The 26,263-nt window shown below is 44.6% G+C and overlaps 1 protein-coding gene across 1 annotated transcript in view; it reads right to left on the reverse strand.

The window, feature by feature from the left end:
* The window catches only part of LOC308346070 (cytosolic carboxypeptidase 4-like), a gene marked incomplete at its 3' end in the record, with an annotated part of 130,644 nt that overhangs the window by 50,173 nt on the left and 54,208 nt on the right, over positions 1-26,263 (reverse strand). Inside the window, exons 2-5 of the mRNA XM_080808675.1 lie at positions 21,023-21,086; positions 19,211-19,357; positions 16,310-16,441; positions 12,561-12,654 (exon numbers count right to left, since the gene is read on the reverse strand). Coding sequence (XP_080664801.1) covers positions 12,561-12,654; positions 16,310-16,441; positions 19,211-19,357; positions 21,023-21,086 — 437 coding nt within the window. The remainder of the gene's footprint in view (positions 1-12,560; positions 12,655-16,309; positions 16,442-19,210; positions 19,358-21,022; positions 21,087-26,263) is intronic.

Here is a 26,263-nt window from a genome sequence, read left to right on the forward strand (position 1 = left end):
ACACTGTTGCTATCAATTTTATAAACTTGGGTTAAGAATATTTGAATCTCTAATCATACGAGATACCGGCTGGTGGTTTTCCTTCCTTATAATGTCTTTGCCTACTTTTGACATCAGGGTAATGCTGGCCTCACAGAATAAATTGGAAAGTATTCTCTTTTCTTCACTTTTCTTGAACAGTTTATATGCAATTGCTAATATTATTCTTTAACTGTTTGGTACGTTTCACTAATGAAGACATCTGAATCTGGAATTTTCTTTCTGGGGATGATTTTAATTATATCTTCAATTCTTTTTGTAAATATAGAGCTATTTAGGTCATCTGTTTCTTCCTGAGTGAGCTCTGGTAGTGTGTCAAGGAACTTTTCCATTTCATGTTAAGTTGCCAAATTTACTGGCATAAAGTTGTAATATTCCCTTATTATTCTTTTCATAACTATGTAACTTGTGGCAATCTCCCCTCTCATGCCTGATAATCGTAATTAGTGTCTTCTCTCACTTTTTCCTGGTCAGTTGGAATACAGATTTTAGCAATTTTACTGATCCCAAGGAATCAGCTTTCAATTAAATTAAGTTTCCCCTATTGATTTTCTTTTACCATTTCACGGATTTCTATTCTTACCTTTCTTATTTCCTTCTTTTTACTTACTTCAGATATTAACCTTTTTCTAAAGGTTTCTAAAGGTGGAATCTGAGGCCATTAATGAGAACGGCCTTTCTTTTCTAAGATGTACCTGTGATTATATAAATTTCCAAGAATGTGGCATCCCAGAGATTTTAATATGCTATATTTCATTTTCATTCAGTTCAAAATATCTTCTATCTTCTCTTTGGATTTCTTCTTTAACTCACTGATTTCTCTAGAAATATGTTACTTAATTTCCAACATTTGGGGGCTCCTCAAGAGACTCTTCTCCTATTGATTTCTAATTTAACAGCATAATGGTCAGGAACACACTTTATATTTTATACCACTTGAACTCTTAGAAAATTATTGTGACTGGTATTATGGCCCCTAATATTCTCTACCTTTGTAAAGGTCCAGTGGCACTTGAAAAGAATCTATAACCTGCTGTTTGTAGGTATTCTATGAGTATCAATTATGTGACATTGGTTGATAGTGTTATTCAAATTTTCCATATTCCTACTGATTTCCCCTCTACTCATTCCTTCAATTTTTGAGAGTTATTAAACTCTCTAACTCTAATTATGGATGTGTCTACTTCTCCCCTCAGTTGTACTGATGTTTACCTCCTTGATTTTGAAGTGCTGTCATCGGGTCCATACATACTTAAGGTTTTCAAGGCCTCTTGACAAATTGACCCTTTTTCGTTATCATAATATGATCTGTGGTAGTATTCTTCGCTCTGAAATCTACTGTATCTGATTACTAGTAAATGTAATCCAGCTTTATTTTGGTTAGTATTAGCTTGGTGTATGTTTGTCATCCCTTTACTTTAAACTTTCTTGTGTCTTTATATTAAAGTGTGTTTCTTGTATGCAGCATATATTTGAGTCTTGCTTAGCTACCAATACGATTGCCTTTATTCTTCAACTGGGATATTTAGACCATTTATACCTTTTTGATGTACTTAAGTATGAATCTACCATCTTCCTATTCATTGTCTGCATGCAACACTTGTTCCTTGATCATCCTTTCTTCTTCTTCCACCTTCTTTTGGATTAAATTGAATATTTTTACTCCATGTTATCATCTTTATTGTCTTAGCTATAATGCTCTGTTTTATTATTTTAGTGGTTGCCTTAAGATATCATGGTAAGATCACGATAAGACCACTGCAATAAAATACTTGCACTTCTCTCAGCCTGACCTTTGTGCTCTTGTAGTTACACGTTTTAACTTTACGTGGAATATAAACTCCAGACTACATTGTGATTATTTTTACTGAAATACTTTCTTCTGTTTAAGATTTTATTTCAGAAAGAGAGTGTGTGAGTGGGGGGGGGGGGGGGGTAGGGCAGAGGGAAAGGGAGAGAGAGAATCTCAAGCAGACTCCAGGCCGAGTGAGGAGCCTGACACGAGGCTTGATCCCATGACCCGGAGATCATGACCTAAACTGAAACCAAGACTCATGGATTTAACCAACTGAGCTACAGGCGCCTCTTACATATCTTTTAAAGAGATTAAACTAACAAACTAAGAATCAAATATATTTACTCACGTGGTTATTACTTCCAGCGCTTCAGTCTTCTGAGTAAATATCTTTTCACCCAATATTATTTTCTTCCTGCATGAGGTTTTCTTTTCACACTTCCTGTCATGGGGAAATTTCCTGTCAACTACCAATGAATTCTTTTACTTTTTTTGTATGTTTGAGAAGTTTTTATTCCATCTGCATTTTTGAAAGATATGTTAGTGGCATATATAATTCCATACATTAAAGATGAAGCTCCACTCTTTTTTCACTTGTATTATTTCCAAAGAAAAATCTGTTGATTCTTTCTTCCTACATCATGTCTCTTTTTTTTCCAGCTGCTTTTTAAGATTTCTTTTTTCTTTACCATTAGCTTTTAGTGATCTGATTATGTTTTGTATTAGAGTAGTCTTCATGTTTCTTGTGCTTGTGGTGTATTAAGCTTCTTGGATCTCCAAATTTAGAGTTTCCATCATATTTAGGAAATTTAAGCCATTGTTTCTTCAAATATTTTTTACTGTCCCCGCTCTTTCCAGAGATTCCCATTATACATATATTATTAGGCTACTTGCAGTTGTCCCATGAGTCACTGGTGCTCTCTTCATGTATTTTTTTCTTAATTTTTTTTTCTCTGTGTTTCATTTTGGGTACTTTCTGTCATTATGTCTTCAAGTTCACTCATCTTTTCTTCTACCAGATCTAATTTGACTTAATTCAATCCAGTGTATTTACATCTTGCAGATCGTAGCTTTGATCTCTAGTTGAATTTGTATCTTTTTAAATTATCTTTTATACACACACACACACACACACACACATATATTAGTTATATGGTTAGAATAACTTTTTAATGTCTGATAATTTTTATTGGGTTCTGGACATTGTGACTTTTGTTAAATGCTGAATATTTTTGTGTTCCTACAAATACTCTGAAGCAGGTAAGTTTCTTAGAAACAGTTTTATTTCTTCACGTCTTGCTTTTAAAATGTAACAGGCAGGACCAGAGCAATGTTCAGTTTAGAGGTAATTACTCCCCACTACTGAGGCAAGACTCTTCTGTGTATTCTACCTAATATCCCACAAATCATGAGGTTTTTCCAGTCTGCCTTGTAGAATTGAGCATTATATCTAGCCCTATGTGAGCACCAGGCATTTTTTCCCTCCATTCCTTTTAGGTGGTCTTTCCCTAGCTTTGCGTAGTCTCCCCATAAGTACGCACTGATAAATATCCAGATGAATTCTTAAAGGAGAACCTCTGAAGTTCTTCAGAGTTCTCTCTCTCTCTCTCTCTCTCTCCTTTCCAGCAACCTGTTCTGTGAATTCTGGGCAGCCTGATATCTCCAGACTCTGAGTCCTCTCCTCAGCTCTGTCCTATCAATGTCAGGGCATCTGCTAGGCTATATCTTGGGTCCCCTGTTCTTTACTGCAACCTGGAAACTCTCTAAGTCATCAACTATGGTAATTCAAGGGTTCATCTTTCAGGGATCACTGTCCCTCATTCCCTGATGCCTAGTATCCTTAAAAACATTGTTTTATATATTTTATCTATGGTTTCATTTTTTTCAGGTGGGAAGATGAATCTGTCCCCAGTTCTTTCATATCTGCCTAAAGCAGAGGTGTGTGTGTAACCGGAATCCTACTGCATTTTGAACCTTACTTTTTCTAGTCAGTATTTTATCATAAGCTATTACCATTAGCATACATCATTCCTAATCTATTTTTGTGTGTTGCCATAATACATAATATTATGATGTATAACTATATCACTAATACTATACCTCATCCCCTGTTATCAGATTTTTTCTGGCTATAATAATTCCAATTATAAATGATACTATGTTTGATATTTTTGTGCACAAGTCTTCATCTACCTTTTTCAATGATTCTTTTTGATAGATTTCAAGAAGTGAAAAAATTGAGTAGGAATGGAAACTTAAAAAAAAAAAAATATTATGTACTTCACCCCATCATTCTCATGAAGGTTTTCTCAACCTGCATTCCCAGCAGCATATGTGAGTGCCCATCTTATTGAATCCTCACCACTTTCATTTATCAAAATGTCTGCTGCTCTGATTTGTGAAACTGGTGTCTTGATCTAAATTGTGTTTTCTGATTATTGGCAAGTTGAATATTTGAGTTTATCAGTTTTTCTATTTCCTCTTTGTGAATTATACATTCCCATTCTTTTATTGTCTAGTGAGATACTAGAGTGTTCCAAATCAATTTGGGTGAGGTCCTGGACCTTACTTTCTTGCAAAATACTCCAGCCTCATAAGAACCCACCATTTTCTTCACAGGTTTCGCTCCCTCTCTCTTTTTTTAGTCTTTGAACTTGCTTCTGTCCCTATCTTGCTTCTGTCCCTTTTATAATCTTAACATCCTGCAAACTCTTTCCCTATTTCAAAGCAAAAGCTGCCTTCTCAGTCAATTCCTCTTTGCCAGTTCCTGAGTAGACTAAAGTCTTCCTTCTTCAAACACCCTGCTATTACAATATTTTTTTGTGTGTTGGTTTACAAGCTGATGTGTACATATATCTTTGAGCTCCTTGAGGGCAAGGAATATTTATTTTAATCTCAAAGTTCACACATCTCTGCTGATAACAAATGCCCCAAAATACTTACTGAGTAAATGGTTAAAAGAGGGCAACTCAAACTAAAATAACAGTGTTCATTCATTCAGCTAGCATTTACTAAATACCTACTATGTACCACCTGAGAGAAATTCAAACCTAACTTCTAGTAATTCACTTCTTTTAAATGGTAGTCTAGCCATCTTTCTCATTGGCTCTGTTGAATGTAATTAATGATCACGTGAGCTTGAATACTAAAATGGCAGTACAAATGAACTTAGAAAGCCTCTGATCTGTTCCCATCCTGCAACCTCTGCCTAAATTCTTAAAAGCAGCTCGCTTTAGATGACTGTACATCTGCATAATGGCTTCCTTTTGACCCTTTCCTTTCCAGCTAATTGAGCTGGCTTGTCACTGCTAAGTAAGCACATCTCCAGGCAAGGCACCCACTCATAGCCCCACAGGAAAAGCAGAGTATATTTCCTCTCCCCATGTGCTTTATCATTTGTGATGTCTGAGTGTGGAATCAATCCCTGAATTTGGTAATGGCCTATTAGAAATATCACCTTCCTCAAAGTGGAGGGTGAAAGTCACAAGAGGCTCTATTGACCTACTGTATCTTTTCATACCTCTCTCCTGTTTTGCAAATCTCCTCTCCCACATATTTGTAGGCAGCTGCAGTACTGCGGGGAGGGTACGATTTACAGAAAGATACAAACTTCTTTGCAAAAGCTCCTTGCTGAGTCAGGCTGGGCTAGAAGATTAACTTCTATGGAAAGCAAAAGTTCCTCAACAGCCCGCCTCCAGTCTCCAGGGGAATAAAGGGGGCAAAATCAGTGGAGAGGTCCAGAAAGAACAGGCTTCAGCAGATCAAGATGGAAATGGAGTTTCTACCAAGAACCTCACCATGGCGAAGTGGCCCATGAAGCATCACCCCAGGATACGCAGGGTCCAAGAAGGTTTTTGTTTGTTTTTTCCTGAGCCTCTTTCTATACAATTTGATGTACCCCAAATCAGCAAGTCAATAACTTTCTGTCTGCCCCATCTCACATCATGCTAAGGAAGAAATACCATGCCAGATAGCAGGAATAACCTGCTCGCCAAGCCATCCTACTTTAATCAAGGACTGGCCATGGACACTCAGGGCAACCTCACAGGCATGTTCCAGAACTCCTGCTCCTCAAGGTGTCTGGCCCACCTCACTCAGGTGGCAGGGGGTCAGAGTGTGAGAGCAGAGACTAAGAGCCTTGCCTAATGCCATGCCAACCCCAGCCCATATCAGGCACCACGGGAGTACTCTATACATTTCAAGGAAGGCTCTCCAGGGTGCAGGGCCTCCTGAGGCACAGGGCGTAGCTATAAGGGCACTTCAGGATAAAGACATCACGAGAAATCATTTCCACACAACAGGAAGCTGAGCCATTGCACAAGCCAACACTGGGTCAGAAAATTGCTACAACACTATATGTTTCTTGTAGCTATACTATCAGCAACTTGAGAACAGGGTGCACCTTCAGTTGTTTTCAAATCCCCATGCCTAGCACCAAGACAGACCATAGAATACTGTTGAATAAATGTTAAAAATCCTACTTTGGGGCACGTTTAATTTGCACTGTGCAGCAGAGCATCTTAGGAAAGTGAATAATGTCCTGACACTAGGAGAGAAGACTTACTTCAACCTCTCTGGGTCCCAGCGACCTCATCCTAAAATCAAAGAGTTAGACCAGCAGATCCTTAAGGACCTTCCAACTTTAGATCCCATGACTTGAATATCTATGATGGGCTCTAATCAGGGAGAGATCGCTGGCTTCCCAAGAAGCTGAACGGGATTTAAACCAACCAACCTAGTTGCCAAGGCTTAATACATGTAGGAAACTATTCATTCCACCGTCAGCTACAGGCTTGGAGTCAGGTGGCAAATGCACTAATCACTCTGTCAGTAAGTTGAGACCATGTTGCACACTCCCAATATCAGCACTTGTGAGGCTGGGATGGAATTTTTTTTGTCCCTGTTCCAAGGTATTTGAGTCCAAGTGATCTGGAGCACACAGCTTCTGAACCCCTAATGTGAGCCCGTGCCCCAGAGACTACAGAGTCTAATTATATTGAGTGGAGAGCAGCAAAAGTCACAAAGCCATTAATGGGGAGGTAGGAGGAAATGAACACCCAGGGAGAAATTCAGAAGCTATTTTGAGAAACAGGAAAATTTGCCTCTTTGTCTTGGTGACAAAGTAGCTGAGTCACCCAATCGCTCATAATCTCAGGGAACCCATTAGCTTTGGTTGAGTCCCCACTCATCTGTCAGATAAAGTGGAATGGTGCGATGGTTGGAGAAAGCCCAGAAGGCCCGGCTCTGGGAAAACACAGTGATTTGCAGGGGAGGAAAAAGAGGAGCAGGACATTTTTTATAGCTCATAAATTGAAGATGAAATCGCCATAAAGGACTGCTAATGAAGCAATGCCCAGTCATCCTGCACTCGGGCAAAGCTCAAATGCCAGAGATGCCTTGAGATCAGGCCTTTGATGGGAGAAGATCACCGAGAAGTATTCTGAGCCCAGGGAACTACAACAGGAGGGTTAGCAAAAGAATTCGCTTCTGGGGCTTGCTGAAGACTGACACATCCATCTCCTTCTGTCACCAAGGTGTCTGAGCACAGGGAGAACACATAGCCTCTGAACCCCTTAGCCCCACTGCAACCCAGGCCCCCAGGAACCCCTGAACCTAAAGAGTATAAATCATAGAATGAGAACCCTGCTGAAAATCTGAGAGGACACTGTTGGGTGGGGGTGGATATTGGAGATTCTGGTGTCTGTGTGAGTGAGACCAGCATGGTCCCAAATGACACACTTCCTGACCTCCTGTGTTCTTTGGAACACTCTATAGAGATACTGAAGGTGAGGGATGAAGGAACTCACTCAGCCTGAGGACAGCCCTGAGTCCTCTTTTCCAAAGTGTGGCACAATGGTCAGAGAATACGATGTAGTTTAAGAACCAGCTTCTCTGCTAGAAGACTCAACCCATTTCTAATTGATGCTGATGTTCTTGCGGGAAGACAAGCCAGTAGAGTTTAGAGACCTGGGTGGTATACTGATGACAGCAGCTGGTAACTCAGCTTCAAAGCTTGGGTTAAATATTACAGTGTGACAATCCAGTAGGATCAGAGGGGATGCGGCCATGCTCTGGAAATGGTCAGGTGGATGAGCAGTGAAAACGGCCATTATTACTACCCAAACCCTCAAGTCCGTTCAGGAAACAAAGGAGCGAAAGAGGCACAGCTCCTAGCAGAAGGTGTCTGCTTCTGGGACAAACATAACCTTCTCTAAGGTCACAGTATGATTCGGTCACAGACAAGCAATCCTTCTTCAACTCAATAAATTTTCCTACTTAGTGAATTTGGACGGCGCAAAGACAGCTCTGGTGCAGATAAACAAACTTGTCCGCAGCAGAACAAGTTAGCAAGAGCCAGCTCACCCTGGCCCGGTGTCATTTCTCCCTCCCTATCGCTATAAAAAGCTCCCCCATAAATTCTAAAGCCCCAGCTGAATCAATCATCAAACCAAATCCTGGAAGCCTATCTCAAAAATTAAGCAAAGTTTTAATATGAACGCCGCCCCTTGGCGTCCCCCCCAAACTGAGATCTTTCCCTTCCGCCAGGAGAGGTCAGTTCCCCAGACAACTGTAAGGAAGACAGAGAAGACTCCCAAGTTTTCCCTTCCCTAGAGTGAGTGATGGTGTGTTGTCTTTCAAGTGGATGGACTCTGCTTCTCACTCTGCTAGAATGAGTTATTTCCCAGAAGGCACCTCAGTCCCTCACACGACAGCACTCATGGAGACCTGCCGCACCATGTCCCAGGCATGCTGGGCATGATGGGACTATGCAAGTGGAGTCAGCCTGAAGTCAAGGAAGAATGGGTTCACAAATCTGAAATGTCTGCTATAATGTACACTCACCAAACGTTGGCTTTTACTCATCGTTAGGTGAGTTATTCATAAAAACATTTTTTAACTGAATTAACAGTCTCCCATCATCCAGGCATTTAGATGGGTCCTGTGGAGAGCAGCAAGGTAAAAATGACTTCTACCTTCACGAAGTAGAGAATTCAGAGACAAAAGAAGACACGCAGGCCAACAGAGCACAGCGTTAAATCTGGTACAGGTCATGAAAACTGAACAAAACGCGAGAGCAGCACTGTGGGAGAAGATTCCTCCTGTCTGGTGAGCTGGACCAGGTGAGGCCTGGAGAACGGGGAGAATGTCTACCACGCAAGAAGGCAGCAATGCCACTCCAGGGCGGGTTAGCGCTGAGGGGAGAGCTGGGGCCAGACAGCATGGGCCGCTTGTGGGGAGAGTAGGCTGGGAAGAGAGATGAGTGGATGAACCCAAGGATGGAATGGAGACTGGGACAGGGGCTTCATGGCTTGGAAGTCAGGGAAGACCAGGTAGAGGGCCGCAGGAGCAAACGCTGCTCCTGCTGGGCTGACGGTCACGAGGGAACGGGTACAAGCCAAAACAAATACATGGCAGGGCAAGCAGGCCAGCATGGTGGGTTATTTGGGAAGTGAGGAAAGCCAGGCCAGGAATAGCCACCTCCCCTGGGAGTGAGAACAGGCACAGGGCCACAGAGGGCTAGGAGCATCGCTCTGCACGTCCCTTCTCTCTAGAAGGTGTGTGGTTAGTACTTCTGCCATAAATCTCCCTCTGAGTACTACATGGAGACAGGGCTTCGCTGGAGGACAGCTGCACCACTAATTTTAGGTTTGCGCTGGAGAAGTCAGGCAGGGCAGGGAGGAGTCAAAGTGACGGCCCTGGGCATCTGCTCCCACAAAGGCATCTGAGAACAACTCGCCCATAGCTCACTAGCATTTCGAGGATGACACTCAGTAGGGCTATTCACATCCTCTGATATGGTACTTCATCTCCTTCCCGAATTCCAGCATCCAAGTGGGGTTGAGAACTCACTGGGTACATCTTAGTTATTATTTGGGGGGATAGGAGTTCATGGGAGAAGGTGAGTAGTGGCAGAAACTTCCCATCTGCACGCCCTCCGCTGGCTCTGCTCTCTGATCTAAAGCAGCCAGCCCGGTATCCAGCGGTATTTGTATTAGTAACGGTTAACAGTATTAGGGCACCTCCAAGCTCACGAGATTTTTGTGCATTATTTCTTAATGACCACCACAAGGAGGCAGGACTTGACATCCACACTTTGACGAATGTGAAAGCTCAGTGAAGAAAGGTTAAATGACTTGCCGCAGAATCTACTAGAAAGAGGGCTACAATGCTGGCCTTCGGATTTCAGTGCCTTTGTCCTTACCTGGCTATGGGGGTGCTGGGAGTGAGATTGAAAACAAGGCAGCTGTGGGAAAGAGTCCAAACGTGGAGGGAGCAGACAATTATTTAGCCTTTGAGAGGAAACAGCCATTCTACCGAGGAGAAAGACTCCCCTATCATTAAACAAACTGTTCCACAAGTAGGAGCCATTTAGACGGCAACAAAAATTTAAACAAACTCTAAGTGCTTATGATCGTCTTACATGTGGTGGTTTAGAAATAAAACGCTGGAAACAACCCGTGTAAGACACTCCAGTGGTGCTTAAAGAGCTAAAGCTCGTGTATCAGACTGGGTTTAAATCCCAACTCTAACACTTAAATCCCAGCAAATCACTTAACTTCTTTCGGCTTCCATTTTTTTCCCCGTAATATGGGGGACAATAATAGCACGTGCCTCGCCGAGAAGACTCAGATGGGATAATGCCTGCTAAGAGCTCAGGACAGGGCACGGCAGAGCGTGAAGGCCATGGCCATGGAAGCCACATGGTAGTGGTTGGAAGAAACACCTTCTCTGTGGAGGCTTGGTTTTAATCAGGCCTCAGGCTCAAGAAGAGGAAATCGTCTTGTCCCCATTTTATAAAACAGACCAGAAATGCAGAAATCAACCCGAGGTCCCTGAAAGTTTCGTTTTGTCATTTCAAACACCCACCCCTCTGAATCCCTGGTTTTTCCCACGGCCCCCTGATCAGATCTGTGCCTGAATTCAACTCGATTTGTAGCAGAAGAGCAAGAGACACAGCAACCTGACATGAGTCTCTGAGAAGAGGACTTCTATGATGCCTTCTGGCTTCCTCTGCCCCAGCTCAGCCTGAACAAGGAACACAATAAAAGCTGTCAGTGCCCCAGAAGGGAGGAGCCTAGTGCCAAGGCTGGCTGGGAAAGCGTCCTAGAGAAGCCTTCCAGACAGCATGGCATGCGCATGGCAAGAAGACATAACTGGGTGACACTCCTACGCGCATGGGCCCGGCGGACATCACACCGATTTTCACAGTGTCCGGGAGGCAAGCACATACTCCTGAGCTCCAAACAGATGAATGGAAACACTGCGAGATTAGAGGCGGTCTTGTCGAGAGAGGAAAAAGATACAAGTTCATGGACTGGTGACCACAGGACATGTTGAGACTGCAGATGTCAGCAGCAAAGGCCCACGCAGGACGAGAAACACTACATGTACCTACGTCTTACACATCCAAATAGACCTAAATAGAAGTTTAAGAGGAACTAATGTACAACCACAGAAATTCAGGAAAGCTCATCTTTACTGGCCACTGAGCCTGAAGTTCTCTATTACTAACTGAGGATCCCCTGGTAAAATTCAACTGACTTCCACTTGGCAGAACACTTGATTTCCAAAAGTTTCTAAAGTGAGGTACACAGAACAGTGACTCCCCCCAGATGGTGGTCTTCAAACAAGACCCATTCCCTGGCCAAACCAGGTTTAGGACAGGGTGAATCATGGACCCATCCTGGATATTCTGGATGTATTCAGGCTTCACAAAGGTTGCGAAAAGTCTCACCGTAAAGGAATCTGCGTAACTTGGTCTAACCCCACAGTTCTCGATGTATCTGATGAGGACTTTTTTTTACTGAAATAGAATGTATTTCACTCTAGGAAATGCTGGCGTGGAGAGCCACAGGTGAGGATGGATGCTAATGGCATTCCCGTGGTGACCCAAGAGAAAAACCGTCAGGAGGAACAACAGCCTAAGATAGATGCTGAGATGCTGAAAAATCTCACGGCCGGGCATGGAAATGCTACTCTGCCAAATGACCCCATACATCTCAGAAATTGGCTGAATTCTTTCTAATATTCTTTCAAGGTCCTTGCTGAGTCACCCTCATAAATGATGGATCTTAATGGTTCCAAATATCTCCTCCTGTCTAACCATCTCTCCCTTTTTAAGTTCGTGATTCACGCCACTCCAGCAAGCAGCGCCAGAGAGAAGGGGCTGAGTTTCATTTTCCAGTCATAAAAGTATATCTCAAAACCAGCACGCAGCCATGATGGACTGTGCTAAGGCCCGGATCTCATACCAGAAATTGAACTGGCCAATTCTAGAGATGCGCTGAGGCGTGTCACCTCTGCCTGTCATCTCTAGACTGCCTCTTTTAAGGGCTAAGCAAACTCTGTAGAGTTACTATGAGCAAAAAAGGGATATCTGGAGGCTTCAGGCAAGAAACATGGGCTTTTGAGTCAGAAAGATCTAGGTTCAAATCCCAGCTCTGCCATTTCTTAGTATTGTGACCTTTGGATGAGGCTCACTCCCCATGGTTTCCTCATCTGAAAATGAGGATGATAATAATATAGCCCTTTGGGGGTGCCATGCGGATTAGAGGAAATGATGGTGGGGAGGGATGCCCGTTGAAACACGACAGTTACTGCACCGTATCTACAAGAGGGTGGTCATCACTCAACTCAGCTGCAAGCCACCGCGCAAGTACACGAGGCCTTCTCCAGCTCTGCAGCTGCTACACAGAGGGAAAAAGCACTACGCAAGTGCCCCTACCTGATTATTCGGGTGCGCTTCTGGGTATAAGGGGTGATGACCTTGAAAAGCAGTTCCATGGCTCCATTAATTCCCAGCATGGCTCCCGTGGTGACTGTGAAAGAACAAATCACAGTAGTTACTGAACCACCTAAACCAAGAATTCCTTTCGGCGTTACAGAGTAGGCCTGAGCGGTAGGGGAGCACCATCTCTTGCCAAAGGCCATTCAAAAGCAAAGACACTTGATGGTCTTTGCATCCTTGGCCTGGAAGCAAAGATCACCTGTAAAGCACACGTTGCCTTTTCATACTATTTTCTCAAAGGGGGCCCAAGCCATGAAATTATGTTTTTTCATTCCTGACGGCCCAGTGTACCTCTTCATTGTGTTCTTACTCAGAATAGTCAAAGCCAGTGCCAAGCAGAAGACTTTTCTGAAAGTAGATCTTCGGCTTTCCGTTCAAGGGCTTTCACCCATCATCAGCTTGCCCCGTGATGCAAACACACGAGCACATGTACACTCGGGCACACACAAGCGCATACATACACACACACACACACACCCAGTATCTGACCAAACCATTCCTTAGACTCATTCTGCCTTTGGGAGACTTCACCATAAAGAAAAGCCATGGGTGGGTGGGTTAAGGTTCAATCCAACTTGGACTGGCTCCTTTAAAACTCTGAGGGGCAAGCTAGTGGAGAAGGCAGCCCCCTTTCTTGCACACCCTGGCTCCAAGTTCCCCAACAGCTTTTGTAGTTGGATCTCCCATGACTGAGTCTCAGACTTGACTGTGCCCCCATCCTCTAGCACATCAAGGGAAGAATCAGTTCTTCCTCCTCAGAGGTCACTAGCCTGGGAAATTTTTGTCTTTTTGCCCAACTGAATGGTTATTTTTTTAAGAAGCCATAGATCTGAATGAGAGAAAATAACTGACAATGGTATCTGGTCGGCCCAGGCTGACCAGGGGCTTGATACGTGTTTTGGACCCAGAACCTCCGGACGTCACGCACATCTCTCCAGTGACACCGCGGCCTCTCAGCAGCATCCCCAGTTCCTCGCTGCACTCAGCTCACTTTAGGAGGAGCTCTGGTTCGGTCAAAAAAAATAAGGGGAGCCTCCAAGAGACAAAACGGAATCAGTCTGGCAAGGGGCAGACGTTCCCGTGAAAGAAGGAAAGAAGGGATTTTGCATGGCGTGACTCTCTTGTCTCTTTCCTCCACCGCAATGGGGGTGCTGAAACCAAGGCTTAGGAACGCCTTGTGTGTTGGGCCAGTCTTGTTCCAGGAAATACGAGTGGGAGCAAGGGGGTCATGGAGAAACAAAGAGAAAAAAACAAGGGAGGCTTATCCTGGCTTGCTCCAAGCATCGGGAAAGAAGGATAGATGGAAATCTGGGGACTCTAATATAGTTCATCCTGGTACAGTCCACCAGAGAGAGAGACTGAGGCTGATGTCTTCATGATTACAGAGACTGTGTGTTCTTGGAACACCCTCTATGCATATGTCCCTCCTGAGGCTGGTACAGGCAGTAACTGCCTGGATCCAAATTCAGAGATTTGGCATCCTAGTCCTGCCCATCAATCTTCCATTCTCATGGCTACCAACTCAGTCATTTATTTCTAAACTGGGAAAACATGCTGGAGCCATCTCTTGGCAAATCATTCAGCGAAATTCTAGCATTAAGTAGCGTTAGGGATGAAATCGTTTTAGGAGCACGGGTTCTAATATGGAAGACTTTAGACTTGGAATTGAAAGATGGGGACAATAAGAACCCCTCCCCCCCCACTGCCGAGTTCTTCCTTGCTGGCTGCCTGCCCAAGGTCAGCTGCCTCCAGCAGCTCCATCAACATCCCCACTGACCAGTAGAGAGCTGCCGAAGGCTTCACTGGCTGTGGCAGCCCCATTATGGTTCCAGCCAACTCTTTCTGCAGATAGGAGCTGTTTATAAAGCTTTCTGGAATATTTAACAGTGGATAACAATTCACCAAAGAGACAGCGATCAGTCCACAGACTTCATGAACTCTGCTTGCGTCTCATGTCATTGTACAAAGAGTCACGGTATGAATTTTAAAGTAACCTTTATAGAAAAATTCACTAGTACGATAAATGTGGTCTTAGAATATGAGACAGATGGTCACCTCCTCATACCTGTAGTCAACTCTCAACATTTTTAGAGCCCCTTGCTAAAAGGAATTCTTCAAGACATCTATAAGCAACAGACATAATAAGAAAGCTAAGTTATTCAACCTAATTATTCTTTAGGAAACTAAAATGAGATACTTTGAATCTTCCGCTGTTACAAACTCCCAGTGGGGGTGAGCCACCCTCAGGCTGCTTATTAATGACAGTTGTCCTCTACACAAAGCCACAGCTCTGCACTCGGGTTTTCCTTAATTAAAGATGGGTTTGTACAGATCTTTTCAGCCTCTCCCATTCTCTGATTTTCTAGTCAACATATATGAGTGTGGGAGGAGGTTCCATCCACGAACATGGAGTGAAGGACCCATCTTGTTTTTTCCTGAACGTACTGTATCATTACGGGTCCTCCATGGATATTAATGGAATTAACCAATAAAACGGAACCCCCACATACTTAGTAAATAGCTAACTAACCTTAGTAGTTCTGAGGATAGTTAGGGGGAAAAGTGACTTCCTCATTCCCCTTAGGTGTGCTTTTCCTATCATTTCAAAGGACTATGGGAAAAGAGTAGAACAGGGAAGGGAAACTAACTGAGCAGCTACAATGTGGCAGACATACCCGTGGAAGTCATTTCACTTACCCCATCTTCCAGGTCAGGGGGCTCTTATTACCACTATAATTTTACAATGGAAGAAACGGAGGTAAACAGGTTAAGTGCCCATGCCGTAGGACTCCCAAGGGAAGAAATCAATGTCAAACCCAGGTCCTCCTGGTTCTAAGCCATTTTCCTCCCACTAGAGAGCATGACATCACTTCCACTGTGCAGGAAAGGGGCTCAGAAACGAGAAATAAAGTCTGTGCTCATTCTACATGAGAAGGGAGGTACAGAATCTACTCTGTTCATAGCAAGTGTCCCCACATGGAGAGTAAATATGAGATGTGGAGTTAGAAACTCAGCCCCCAAACGTGTCTGTATAAACTTAAGCAATTTCTTTTCTCTTCCAAGCTTCATTTCCCTCTTCTTGGCTATAAAATGGTAAATCTAGACACAGAATTGTTATGATAATCTGAAATAATCCCAGGCAGGAGATAGCAAGTAAGTATGAACCCATGTGCCATGATGCATCTAGTTACCTAGAGGTCTATGTTGAGAAGCACAGAGATAAAATGAGGTAAAGATGTTTCAATAAAGAATGCTGTGATCAACAGGCAACTTCGGGGACACAGTACGGAGATCTGTGATGTGAAGGTCATTCTTAACATTGCCCTATGCCTTGAATATGACAAGGCCTGAATAAAGCCCTACGCTCTCTCCTGCCATAAGTCTTTTTCACCATGTAGTACTAATGGAGAAGCCTAGAATACATGATGTGTGGTTCCCAAACAATACTGGCATCCAACCTCAGGAATGAGCTCAAGAGTTCTACCTGGATGAGGAAGAGACAAAGAAAGAACTCTTTACCTCTATAACCTCCAGAACATGAGGCTCCTCGTGACCTATTTATCTTGCTGGGACAACATATAACCTCCACCCAGACCTTCCTTCCAACCCCAGCCCCTATATGGTTGCTAGGTGTCCTGGCCCAGGTCTGGAAGCCACCCCAGAGAGCCATAATTTGAGTCACTTACCACTAGAGGCGAACACACGCAGAGCCCAGAGACAGTGAAGGAGGTTCTGGCTGTGGGATAGGTTTTTCCTGGCCAGAATCAATGTCACATCGAGTGCTTCCAATTCCAGGGCCTTCTGTCCAAACTTTTTATCTAGGAACATAAATCAATCCATCTTAGTTATGTTCCACACTAATTCGGAGGGCTGTACAATGCATGGAGCCCAGAAAGGCAAAGATGGAAGAGGCAAGAGAATGATCATAGCCAATGTGATTTTTCCCATCTAGCAGAAAATGCTACTAAGTACGTCCCCACTGGAACCAGGTGGTGGTCAAGAAGAGCCAAGGCAGGGTATACATAAAGTCCATTCATTCTTCAAGTAATATTTACACGAGGCCTTGTGGGTTGTATGACTCACATACCCTGTATGTTAGCATGTTTCTGGCTGTCCTCAAATGTGAACTACAGTTTAGTAGGGTATAAATTTCTTCCTTTAAGATAGTTCTGGAATATAGGACACTTAAAATACAGAACGCCCAAATGCAACATGTGGAACTTGATTGGCTCCTTCTTTGAACACATCTCTAATTGCCCCATTGGGAAACATGTGGAGAAACTGAAATGAGTATAAATTATACATGTACTGTCAATTTTGTTAGATTTGTAATCGTGGTATCAGGATTATGTAGGAAAATGTCTTTTCAAAGAAACGCACTCGAACATATTAAAGAGCAAAATTCTATCTGTAATTTTCCTGAATTGTTCTCAGACTCATTGAAGGCAGAAATGAGTAAAACAGACAATATCCTAAACCTGGTTTGCCAATATCCAATATCCAAGATCCAATATCTATCCTCTAGACCAAAGGACACCAGAAAAGAGACGGCAACCAAACTAATACGACTGGAGCCCTTCACCAGCACAGAGGCGTCTCTCGGGCTCCATTAGGTCAGCCCCCCGCAGCCTGCATGGCAGTAGTGAGGGCTACAATCTGGCGATGGCAGAGGCTGCAGTGACATAATGATGCCAGTAGGACTATCCAGGTGCAGAGCTTGGGAATCGGGGCTCTGATGGCCTTGGTCCATCCTGCATCTCTCTCTCTTCTATGAAACCTACATGACTCGTTTGTCAGGCCCCCCACACTAAGCAGGTGACATCCAACCTCACTTAATCCTTAGAGCAAACCTAAAATTAAGGACTCATACCTCTGTTTTGTAGATGAGGGACCAATGGCTCAGAAAGGGCAAGTAACTTACCCAAGGCAGCACCGCTAATTAGTGCTGGGATGAGGCCTGAAACCCAGATTTGACTTCTCAGTTAACACTACTTACAACCAGGGTAGAGATGGTGTCTCTCCAATCTTTCTCTATAGTTCACGTGGCCACTCTTTGCTTTGCTGACTTCTCCTCCTCCTTCAAGTGTTGGCTCACCTGTTACCTCTCTCTGAACACACCATCTTGGAGGAACATCTCCCCTTTTTTTCCTTGTAAGAGTGGGCCCCTTATCTACCTTGGTCACCAGTGTTCCCAACACTTGGCACAGTGCCCAGACCCAGGTGACATTCCTGGCTAAATATTCAATGAACGGACTGTATTGGTTTTGTCAAGAACATGCTCACGCAGGTGCTGGCTGATGCCTGGGTCTTTGTCGTGACCTGCAGAGCGTGGGATGGACTCAAAAGCAGAGATCCAGACAGTGCAAGGTCAGAGTGCCCCGGAGCCCCTGCTCCCTTGTGGCCGCCACTGCCTGCACTGGACAACACAGGTCCACCTTCCACAGTGCTGGAGCGCCCCCACTGTGACTTACGTAAGACCTCACACAACTGGAGCTTGACTGTTAATGACTAGGTCGCAAGGGCTGCGTCCCTCCTGAGTGCCCGGGCTTTTTAAACTGTGCGCTGAGAGGTTCTACGGTTTTAGGGAGGTGCTTCAGGGTCTTCTCTGAGCAAAAAGAAATGGATACGGAGCCTAAGGAGAAAGAGTTCTAGGCCCCCATCTTCTACTAGAGAAGCTCTGGTTCCGTGCGGCTTATAGTAATAGGCTGAAAATTCACCCCCCAAAATTCGTGTCCACCTGGAACCTCAGAATGTAATCTTCTTTGGAAATGGGGTCTTTGCAGATTTAATTATTTAAAGGGAGATCACAGGACACAGAGTAGGACACCACGTGAAGATGCAGGTAGAAACTGAAGTGACGTGTACAAGCCAAGAAACGCCAAGGATGGCTGGAAACACAGAAGTTAGCAGAGGGGCATGGAGTGGATTCTCCCTAGGAGCCTCCAGAAGGAACCAACCTTGCCAACACCCTCGTTTCAGGCTTTCCGGCCTCCAGAACTGTGAGAGAATGTATTTCTGCTGTTTGGAGCCACCCAGTTTGTGAGAATTTGTTACAGGAGCCCCAGAAAACTCATACTTATATAATAAACTTCCGTGTAAGACTCTGCTCATAGAAATGTTCTGTTTATTTTTTTTTAAGATTTTATTTATTTGACAGGGAGAGAGATCACAAGTAGGCAGAGAGTCAGGCAGAGAGAGAGAGGGAAGCAGGCTCCCTGCTGAGCAGAGAGCCTGATGTGGGGCTCCATCCCAGGACCCTGAGATCATGACCCGAGCCGAAGGCAGCGGCTTAATCCACTGAGCCACCCAGGCGCCCCTGTTCTGTTTATTCTTAAAGCGATTGAAAAACTGCCTGGGAGCGCCTCCCCTCTGTCCCCCATCCACTCCATGCCCCATGTAGCCCCTGCCCGCTCTGGGCCCTGCCCTGGCACTGGACAACAAAATGACTTCTCCTGTGGAGCTGGTCCCCGCTCCGAAGGGTCTAGGACTTCCCTGAACTTCCCCACTAGAGTTTCTCAAATTGCTGTCATGAGAACAACCCCACAAGTGCCTTTTCAGCCATCTTTACATCCGGGGGGTGTGGATACCTCGTAGGCCCACTTTGGCCAGCAGTCGGAAGAGCGGCAGGAGGACGTCGTAGTCTGGAGAAGCTGACCTGGCTGTGTCCACCAGGGTCTGCAGAAGGGCCTCGCTGCCCCCTTTACTGATCATATAGTGAATCCTTCGGTCGGTGCCTGAGGGAGAAAGCAGAGGACAGCTAGGCCCCCAAATAATCACCCTCATTTTCTTGGCGCAGAAAGCAGACCCCTCAGAGACAGAGCAAGGATCGGTTCGCCCCAGAAACCAAAACAGAGTGGTTTCTGAAGGAATTCATGTAAAGCTGTACTTTTAGGGAAGGGATTGGGGTGGGGGTGAGACACAAAGAAATAATGGAATATTTAAGAACCTAGGTGTGTCCACCTGCATAAACCACTTTCCCGAGAACCAACGAAGTCTCAGTGTACGTATGTGTTCTTGTGTGTGTGGCTTCCGTGGAATCGTATCTTTAATAGAAAAGGGAATATCAGTATCCCTCTGGTATTGGCTTGTCCTCTGTAATGAGGATCCGGATGACAGTTTGCCTGAAATAATTTAATTGATGATGTAACAGCTTTATGGTGCTGGTCTCCAGCAACTGACAAGAGGAATATAGGGAAACAGCTAGAGGGCTTCTTTAAGAAACAGCCAGCCAATCATCCACGTCGGGAGTTTTGAAAAGGGCCTGGAGCTAAGATCAGGTATATTGGTCTTTCTACCTAAGACTAGTCGTGAACAGGGATCTCCCCCACCTTGCCCCAGGACAAGCTCAAAAGCAGGGATTACATTTCAACTTGGAAGGGGACCCCCATGATTGTCCATGCACCGTGCATGGTTGATCCAGCGAGGTGGCCAAGAGGGTAGGATGTTATCAGCAAAGAAGGCCCCTCTGGTGTTTCAACCGACGAAAAGGAACATCCTCTATGAAAGAAGCGATGATCAGCTCCTATAGCAGAAGGGCAACTGCAAGGTTTCAGTGCACGGGTTCCAGGCACCTAAGCAAAGTGAAGGAGGCCCCATCCCACAAGACAAGAGGCTTCATCTACACAGGGTACCACACTCAGAAGGCTGTAGGGAAGTCACCCTCCCATCAGAGGGCAGCACAGCCTATGGGAAAACCTCATGGGACGGGACCCTCCCTCCTGGAACTGAAGCCAGATGCACCTGGACTGGGGAGGGACGTTCCCTCTGGTCCTGCCCGTTTGGTGTGCAGATTTCTTCCTAATGCAATGTGGCTGGCATACGTAGCAACGAAAACTGAGTGAGTGCTGAAATGTCCGAAAGGGTCTATTTTCCAGAACCCTCACACTGAAGTGAGCTAGCAGAGGCATGCCCCAGTTAACCAGCTGATTCCAGTGTGGTGAACTCTGTCATCGTTTCTCTGAAAACTTAATAGCTCACCACACCGCTAAGTCGAGCTCCTGCCTCATATTCCCATCTGCACTTGACATATGTTAGGAAGCTGCCAATACCTGGCTCTCTAAATGGGCGAAGGGAGTGGAGTAGAGGAAGGGGTGGGGTAGAGTCACGAGGGCTGGTGCTCTCCAAGGACAGCCACAGGCCCCTGGAGGACCTTGGGTTAACCACAGATGAGACACCATAGAATAACCACCCAGAGCCAGAGAATTTCCTCCTACGTTTGGGTCACCATGGGGTGGTTGACAAGATTAAAGAGCCCCGACTAAGCCCAAGGTACAACCAGCCCACTCTGGGCTGGTGATTCTGTCTCTGACAGAAAACATGACCTGGAGCACCACCACCTGCAGACCACACAGAATCCAGGAGACACCACAGCCACAGGCCCCCCGCCTCCTCCTACTCACCAACAGAAAGCAGATCTCCGAGAACCTGGAGGATGGTCAGGATGGACTCCTTGTCAGAAGACCTCTGCAATGAAAACACAGGCACCATCTTTATGAAGGAACGCACAAGGAGAAGGGCGGTGTGGTCACGGACGCCCCTGGACCTGGCAGGGCTGTGCTCCCTTCTGTTGAGAGAGACTTGCTGCAGTGAGAAACAGTTGATGGGACGTTCCTTCAATGGTGGCCATGAGGGGACTCAGAGAGACAAGAGTCTCAGGGGCTCTGCCTCCGTATTTAGCCTTCAGGACCCCTTTTTGGGGGACCTGAAGTAACATCAGCATGACGGGCGAGAGAATAAGCAACACGCATTGCTTCGATGTGGAATTTAAGAAACAAAACCAAGGAACAAAGGGGGAAAAGGAGACCAACCAAAAAGCAGACTTTCAACTATAAAGAACAAACTGATGACTGGAGGGGAGGTGGGTGGGGGATGGGGGAAACAGGTGAAGGGGATGAAGACACACTTGTCCTGATGAGCCCTGAGTGACGTAGAGTATTGTTGAATCCCTACAGGGTACACCTGAAACTAATAGAACACTGTATGTTAGCTATACTAGAATGAAAATTTGTAAAAAAAAAAAAAAAAAAAAAAGTGTTTCTTAAACAACAAAAAAAAAAAAGAAGAAGAAGCATCAATACTTTAGGCAGAGACAGCAAATGAGAAGGGGTTTTGCCGGCCAAGATGACTAAGCAGGCTTAGATTGCTTTGAAATACAGGGCAGAGAGCAGGAACAGAAATCCACGAAAATGTTCTGAGGGAAAAGAGTCCCTGAGTGGTAGAGATGAATACTCATTTTCTCAGGAGAAACCTAAGGTAGTACCAAATCCCATCACTCCCAGGCCCTGGTAACCATCATTCTACTCTCTGTTTTACAAGTTCAGCTTTTCTACATTGTACACTTAAGTGATATCCTATAGTAACTGTCTTCCCCTGGGGGACTTTCTCACACAGCATGATGTCCTCAAGGTCCATCCATGCTGTTGCAAATGGGAGGACTTCTTTTCTCATGGCTGAATAATATTCTGGAGTGTGTGTGTGTATGGGTGTGTATGGGTGTGTGTGTGTGTGTGTGTGTGTGTGTGTGTACTGGACTTCATGGCTCCATTATGGTTCAGTATGGTAGCATTCTGCAAAACATGTACTGCACACTTTCCCTAGAACACACTGTGTTCCAGGTGCTAGAAACACAGATGTATACAAAACTTTGTCCCTTCTCTAAAGATTGATATCTCTATCCATTCATCTGTTGATGGACACTTCGGTTGCTTCCATGTCTTGGCTATCATTAAGCCTGCTGCAGTGAACATGGGTGTGCACAGGTACCTCGCCAAGAGTCCGATTTCAATACTTTCGTATATATACCTAGGAATCCTATCTTATACTATTCAAGAATATTAACTTGAAATGGCTCAAAGATTCAAATGTAAGACCTGAATCCACAAAACTCCTGGGGGGAAAAAAAAAAAAAAACACACACACACACACACAGGGGAAAAAAAGCCCTGACATGGGTTTTGGTGATGATTTCTGGGGTAAGAAACCGGAACAAAACCTAAAATAAACAATTTGGACTATATTACACTAAAGAAAGAGCTTCTGCACAGCAAAAGAAACAATCAATAAATTGAAAAGGCAACATGGGAGAAAATACTCACAAAGCAAATATCTGATAAGGGACTGATATCCAAAATATATATTAAAAAATTAATACAACTCAATAGCAGAAAAACAAATAATCCAATATTAAAATGGGCAAAAGACCCGAATAGACATTTTTCCGAAGAAGACATACAGATGGCTGATACGTACATGAAAAAATGCTCAACATCACTCGTCATCAGGAAAGTACAAATCAAAACACAGTAAGAAATCACCTCAGACCTACAACAATGGCTTTTATCAAAAGACCAGAGATAACAAATGTTGGCAAGAATGTGGAGAAAAAGGAGCCCTATATGCTATTTTTTTAGGTAGGTTATTTAAGGCAAAGCTTTAATCTTCACATTAGTAAGTCTCAGGTTCCCCATCTACTTCAAAGACCTTAGTAACTCCCCCTTACATGTAGGATAAATGTCAGAGCTCCTTAATAGGGTTCCCAAAGCTCCTCATGGTCCTGTCGCACTTACCGCTCCAGCTTTATTATTCATTACTACACCCCTGCCCAGAGCATATGCTTTGACAACGTGGAACTACTCATTTCCTGCTCAGCCACATAGGTCTTGCCCCTGTACCCATGATCACACTGTTCCCTCTTCCTGAAGCCTGGTCAATGCCAGTTATCCCTCATGTATACCAATGTCTCCTATAGGATTCCACTCCCTGCAAGCTGGGTCTGGGTCTCTCTGTTCCCCACATCATTCTGGGCTACTTCTGACAGTGCACTCACCACATGGTACTTAGGCATGCTTCCCACTCTACCCCCCCCCATATTAATCTTTAGAAAAGGGACCAAAGTTTGTGCATATCTGTATTCCCAGCACCTGCAACAGAGGCTGTTGCAGGGAAAGTGTGCAATGTTCTTCAGACAGTAAACAAACTGAACCATAAAGGAGCCATCAAGTCCAATACCACACCCCAAGGCAGAGCGGTGCTTACACTTTCTCCAGTCCTGGGCTTAACACCTTCCAGGAACTCACACTTCAATGGCTCAGCCAGGACAAGGACTGGGACGTGGCAAATGAGGCCCCAGCTTGGGTGCACAATTTTAATTTTAAAGTGCAGTAATCAGGATAAATGATATTTTAATGCTCTGTTTTTTACAAATCAAAATCAATGCAAAAAAAAATTCATAATGATCAAAGAGCAGCCAGGGTGACTTAGTCGGCTGTGTGCCTGCCTTCAGCTCATGATCCCAGGGTCCTGGGATCAAGCCCCGATTTGGGCTCCCTGCCTAGCAGGGAATGTGCTTCTCCCTCTGCCTCTCCCCCCACTGCTCGAGTGCTCTCTCTCAAATAAATAAAATCTTATTTTTAAAAAAATCCGTAATGAGCTTAAAATAGCAAAATTTAACTCTTTGACTCCTTTTCCAGGTGTGATGAGACATCTGGGGACCCTTAGGGACTTGGTAGCTACACGTCCCCAGGAAAAAGACTTGGGTTTGCTCTGACATCTCCACTGAGCGCTGTGGCTTAAGGAGGGCAGTCTCAGCAGGCACTGGGCTGACATCTCCCATGTGAGTGCCAGCCTCCAGCAAATATCATCCGAACATGCGCACAATGTCAGTGCTCCCTGCCCCTCCAGAGTCTACCCAGGCCTGGGAACATACACCAAGAAGCAACAGAGCCATCATTCTGGGGAGTTTGCTGGTCTTTGATTCTAGTACAAATTCCAATGTGTGTTTGCTTGGGGACAGGTGTCCCTACACCAAAAAACCATGCTTCGGATGCCAGCTGTGTGTCCTAGGATTAAACTCCATTCAGACACTATGTACTCCGAGACAGCCTCAGATTCCACAGGCTAAGGGTTCAGTCCCACAACCCTGCTCCCTGCTTTAGACTCCAGCCTCAACATCCAGGTTGTTACTGTACAGCTGGTCCTTAACACGAGTTTGAGCGCACAGGCCCACTTGCACGGGGACTTTTTTCCCATAAATACAGTAATGTGCTAAAAATGTATTTTCTCTTATTATTTTAACGGAACTTTCTCTACCTGACTTTAAGAATACAGCACATCATACAGGTAACACACGGAATACGTGTTAATCGACTGTTTACGTCATCAGTACGGCTTCTAGTCAACCATAGTCTATTTATTAGTTAAGTTTTGGGGGAGACAAAAGTTATACGAGGATTTTTGACTGCGTGGGGAGTCAGTGCCCACGTTGTTCAGGGTCAACTGTACTTCTGAGCAACCGGCTATAAATTAGAGATTCCCTCCTCAGGCGCCATTAACTCGCTAGAGCAGCTCACAGAACTCAGAGAAACATTTTACTTACTAGGTTACCAGTTTGTTATAAAAAGGTTGTACTCAGGAACAGCTGGGAGCTTCCACATTCTCCCGCAGCATCTCCTCCTGTTCACATTTAGCCTTAAAAATAAAACTGCCAGTTATTTCACCAGCAAAATTGGATTTGCTTGGGAGTAGCAGACACGCACATTTCCGCAAAAGTACAACCAGGTCCTGGGACCGAAGCAGCGCGGGGGCCCCTTTATAGAGGGAAGGTGGGCGGGGCCGCTACAAACGGAAAAGCCATTGGAGTAAACTGGGAGTTCAAAATATAGGGGCTTTTCATTGGCTGAATTGTGGCGGTCTCTCATTGGCTGGGCTGTTGCCAGGGAAAGAAGGAAAATTTTCTTCCTCCTGCTGGGATAGTAAAGTAAAATGTATCTACTTAGGAGGCAAGTTTCTTCCTGTTGGGTCTGCAATTGACCACTGGTAGGGCAAGGGAGCTTCCCGGGCTCTCCCCGCCACTGCATTCTAAACAGGGCTTACTTTTGTTAATTTTTACACCACCGAGCTAGGAGTTTCCTGAACACTGTCGTTTTTGGGTTTTACTTGTATTAAGTTTTTTTTTAAAAAAGGGGTACCTGGCTGGCTCAATCGGTAGAGCATGAGATTCTTGACCTCAGGGTTGTGAGTTGAAGCCCCACATTGTGTATAGAGATTACTTTAAAATAAAATCTTAAAAATGTGTATATATATTTCTCTTTCTTATTATAAATCATACGATCACAGCAGGACTGCGACCCTTCGAAAGTGGACCCAAAGGTGGCTCAGGGTAAAAAACTAAGTCCCTGAATAGTTCCTGATAGTCCCTAATGGTTTGGGATCCACCTCCAGCACCCCCAAAATTGCTCTTCTTTCTAAGAAGAGGCAGGGGGATAAAAGGTAAAAGCCAGGATCTACCATACTGTGTAACTTGTACAATGCTGGATTCATGTGTTAGAATCAGGAGCCAAGAAATGGAACATAAGAGAGGAAACGGGGAGATGAGAAAAAGAGGAAAAGAGAAAAACTAATACAGTAGAAACTTATTGAAGAGGAATAAAAGATCCAGATTTAATTTCCTTTCATTCAATTATTCATGCACTCATCCCACAAATGTTCACTGAAAACCATCTACGTTCCAGGCACCAGGCTAAAGATGCAAATTGATCAAAATGCAATCTGCTTTCATGGGGTTCCAGGCCTGGCGCACGATCAGGACCTAGGATGGTAAAGACCACGACAAAGAGAAGAGGCTACAGGATCCAGGGAACGAG

The sequence above is a fragment of the Martes martes genome, assembly GCF_963455335.1.
Source record: "Martes martes genome assembly, chromosome: 7".
NCBI classification, from domain to species: Eukaryota; Metazoa; Chordata; class Mammalia; order Carnivora; family Mustelidae; genus Martes; species Martes martes.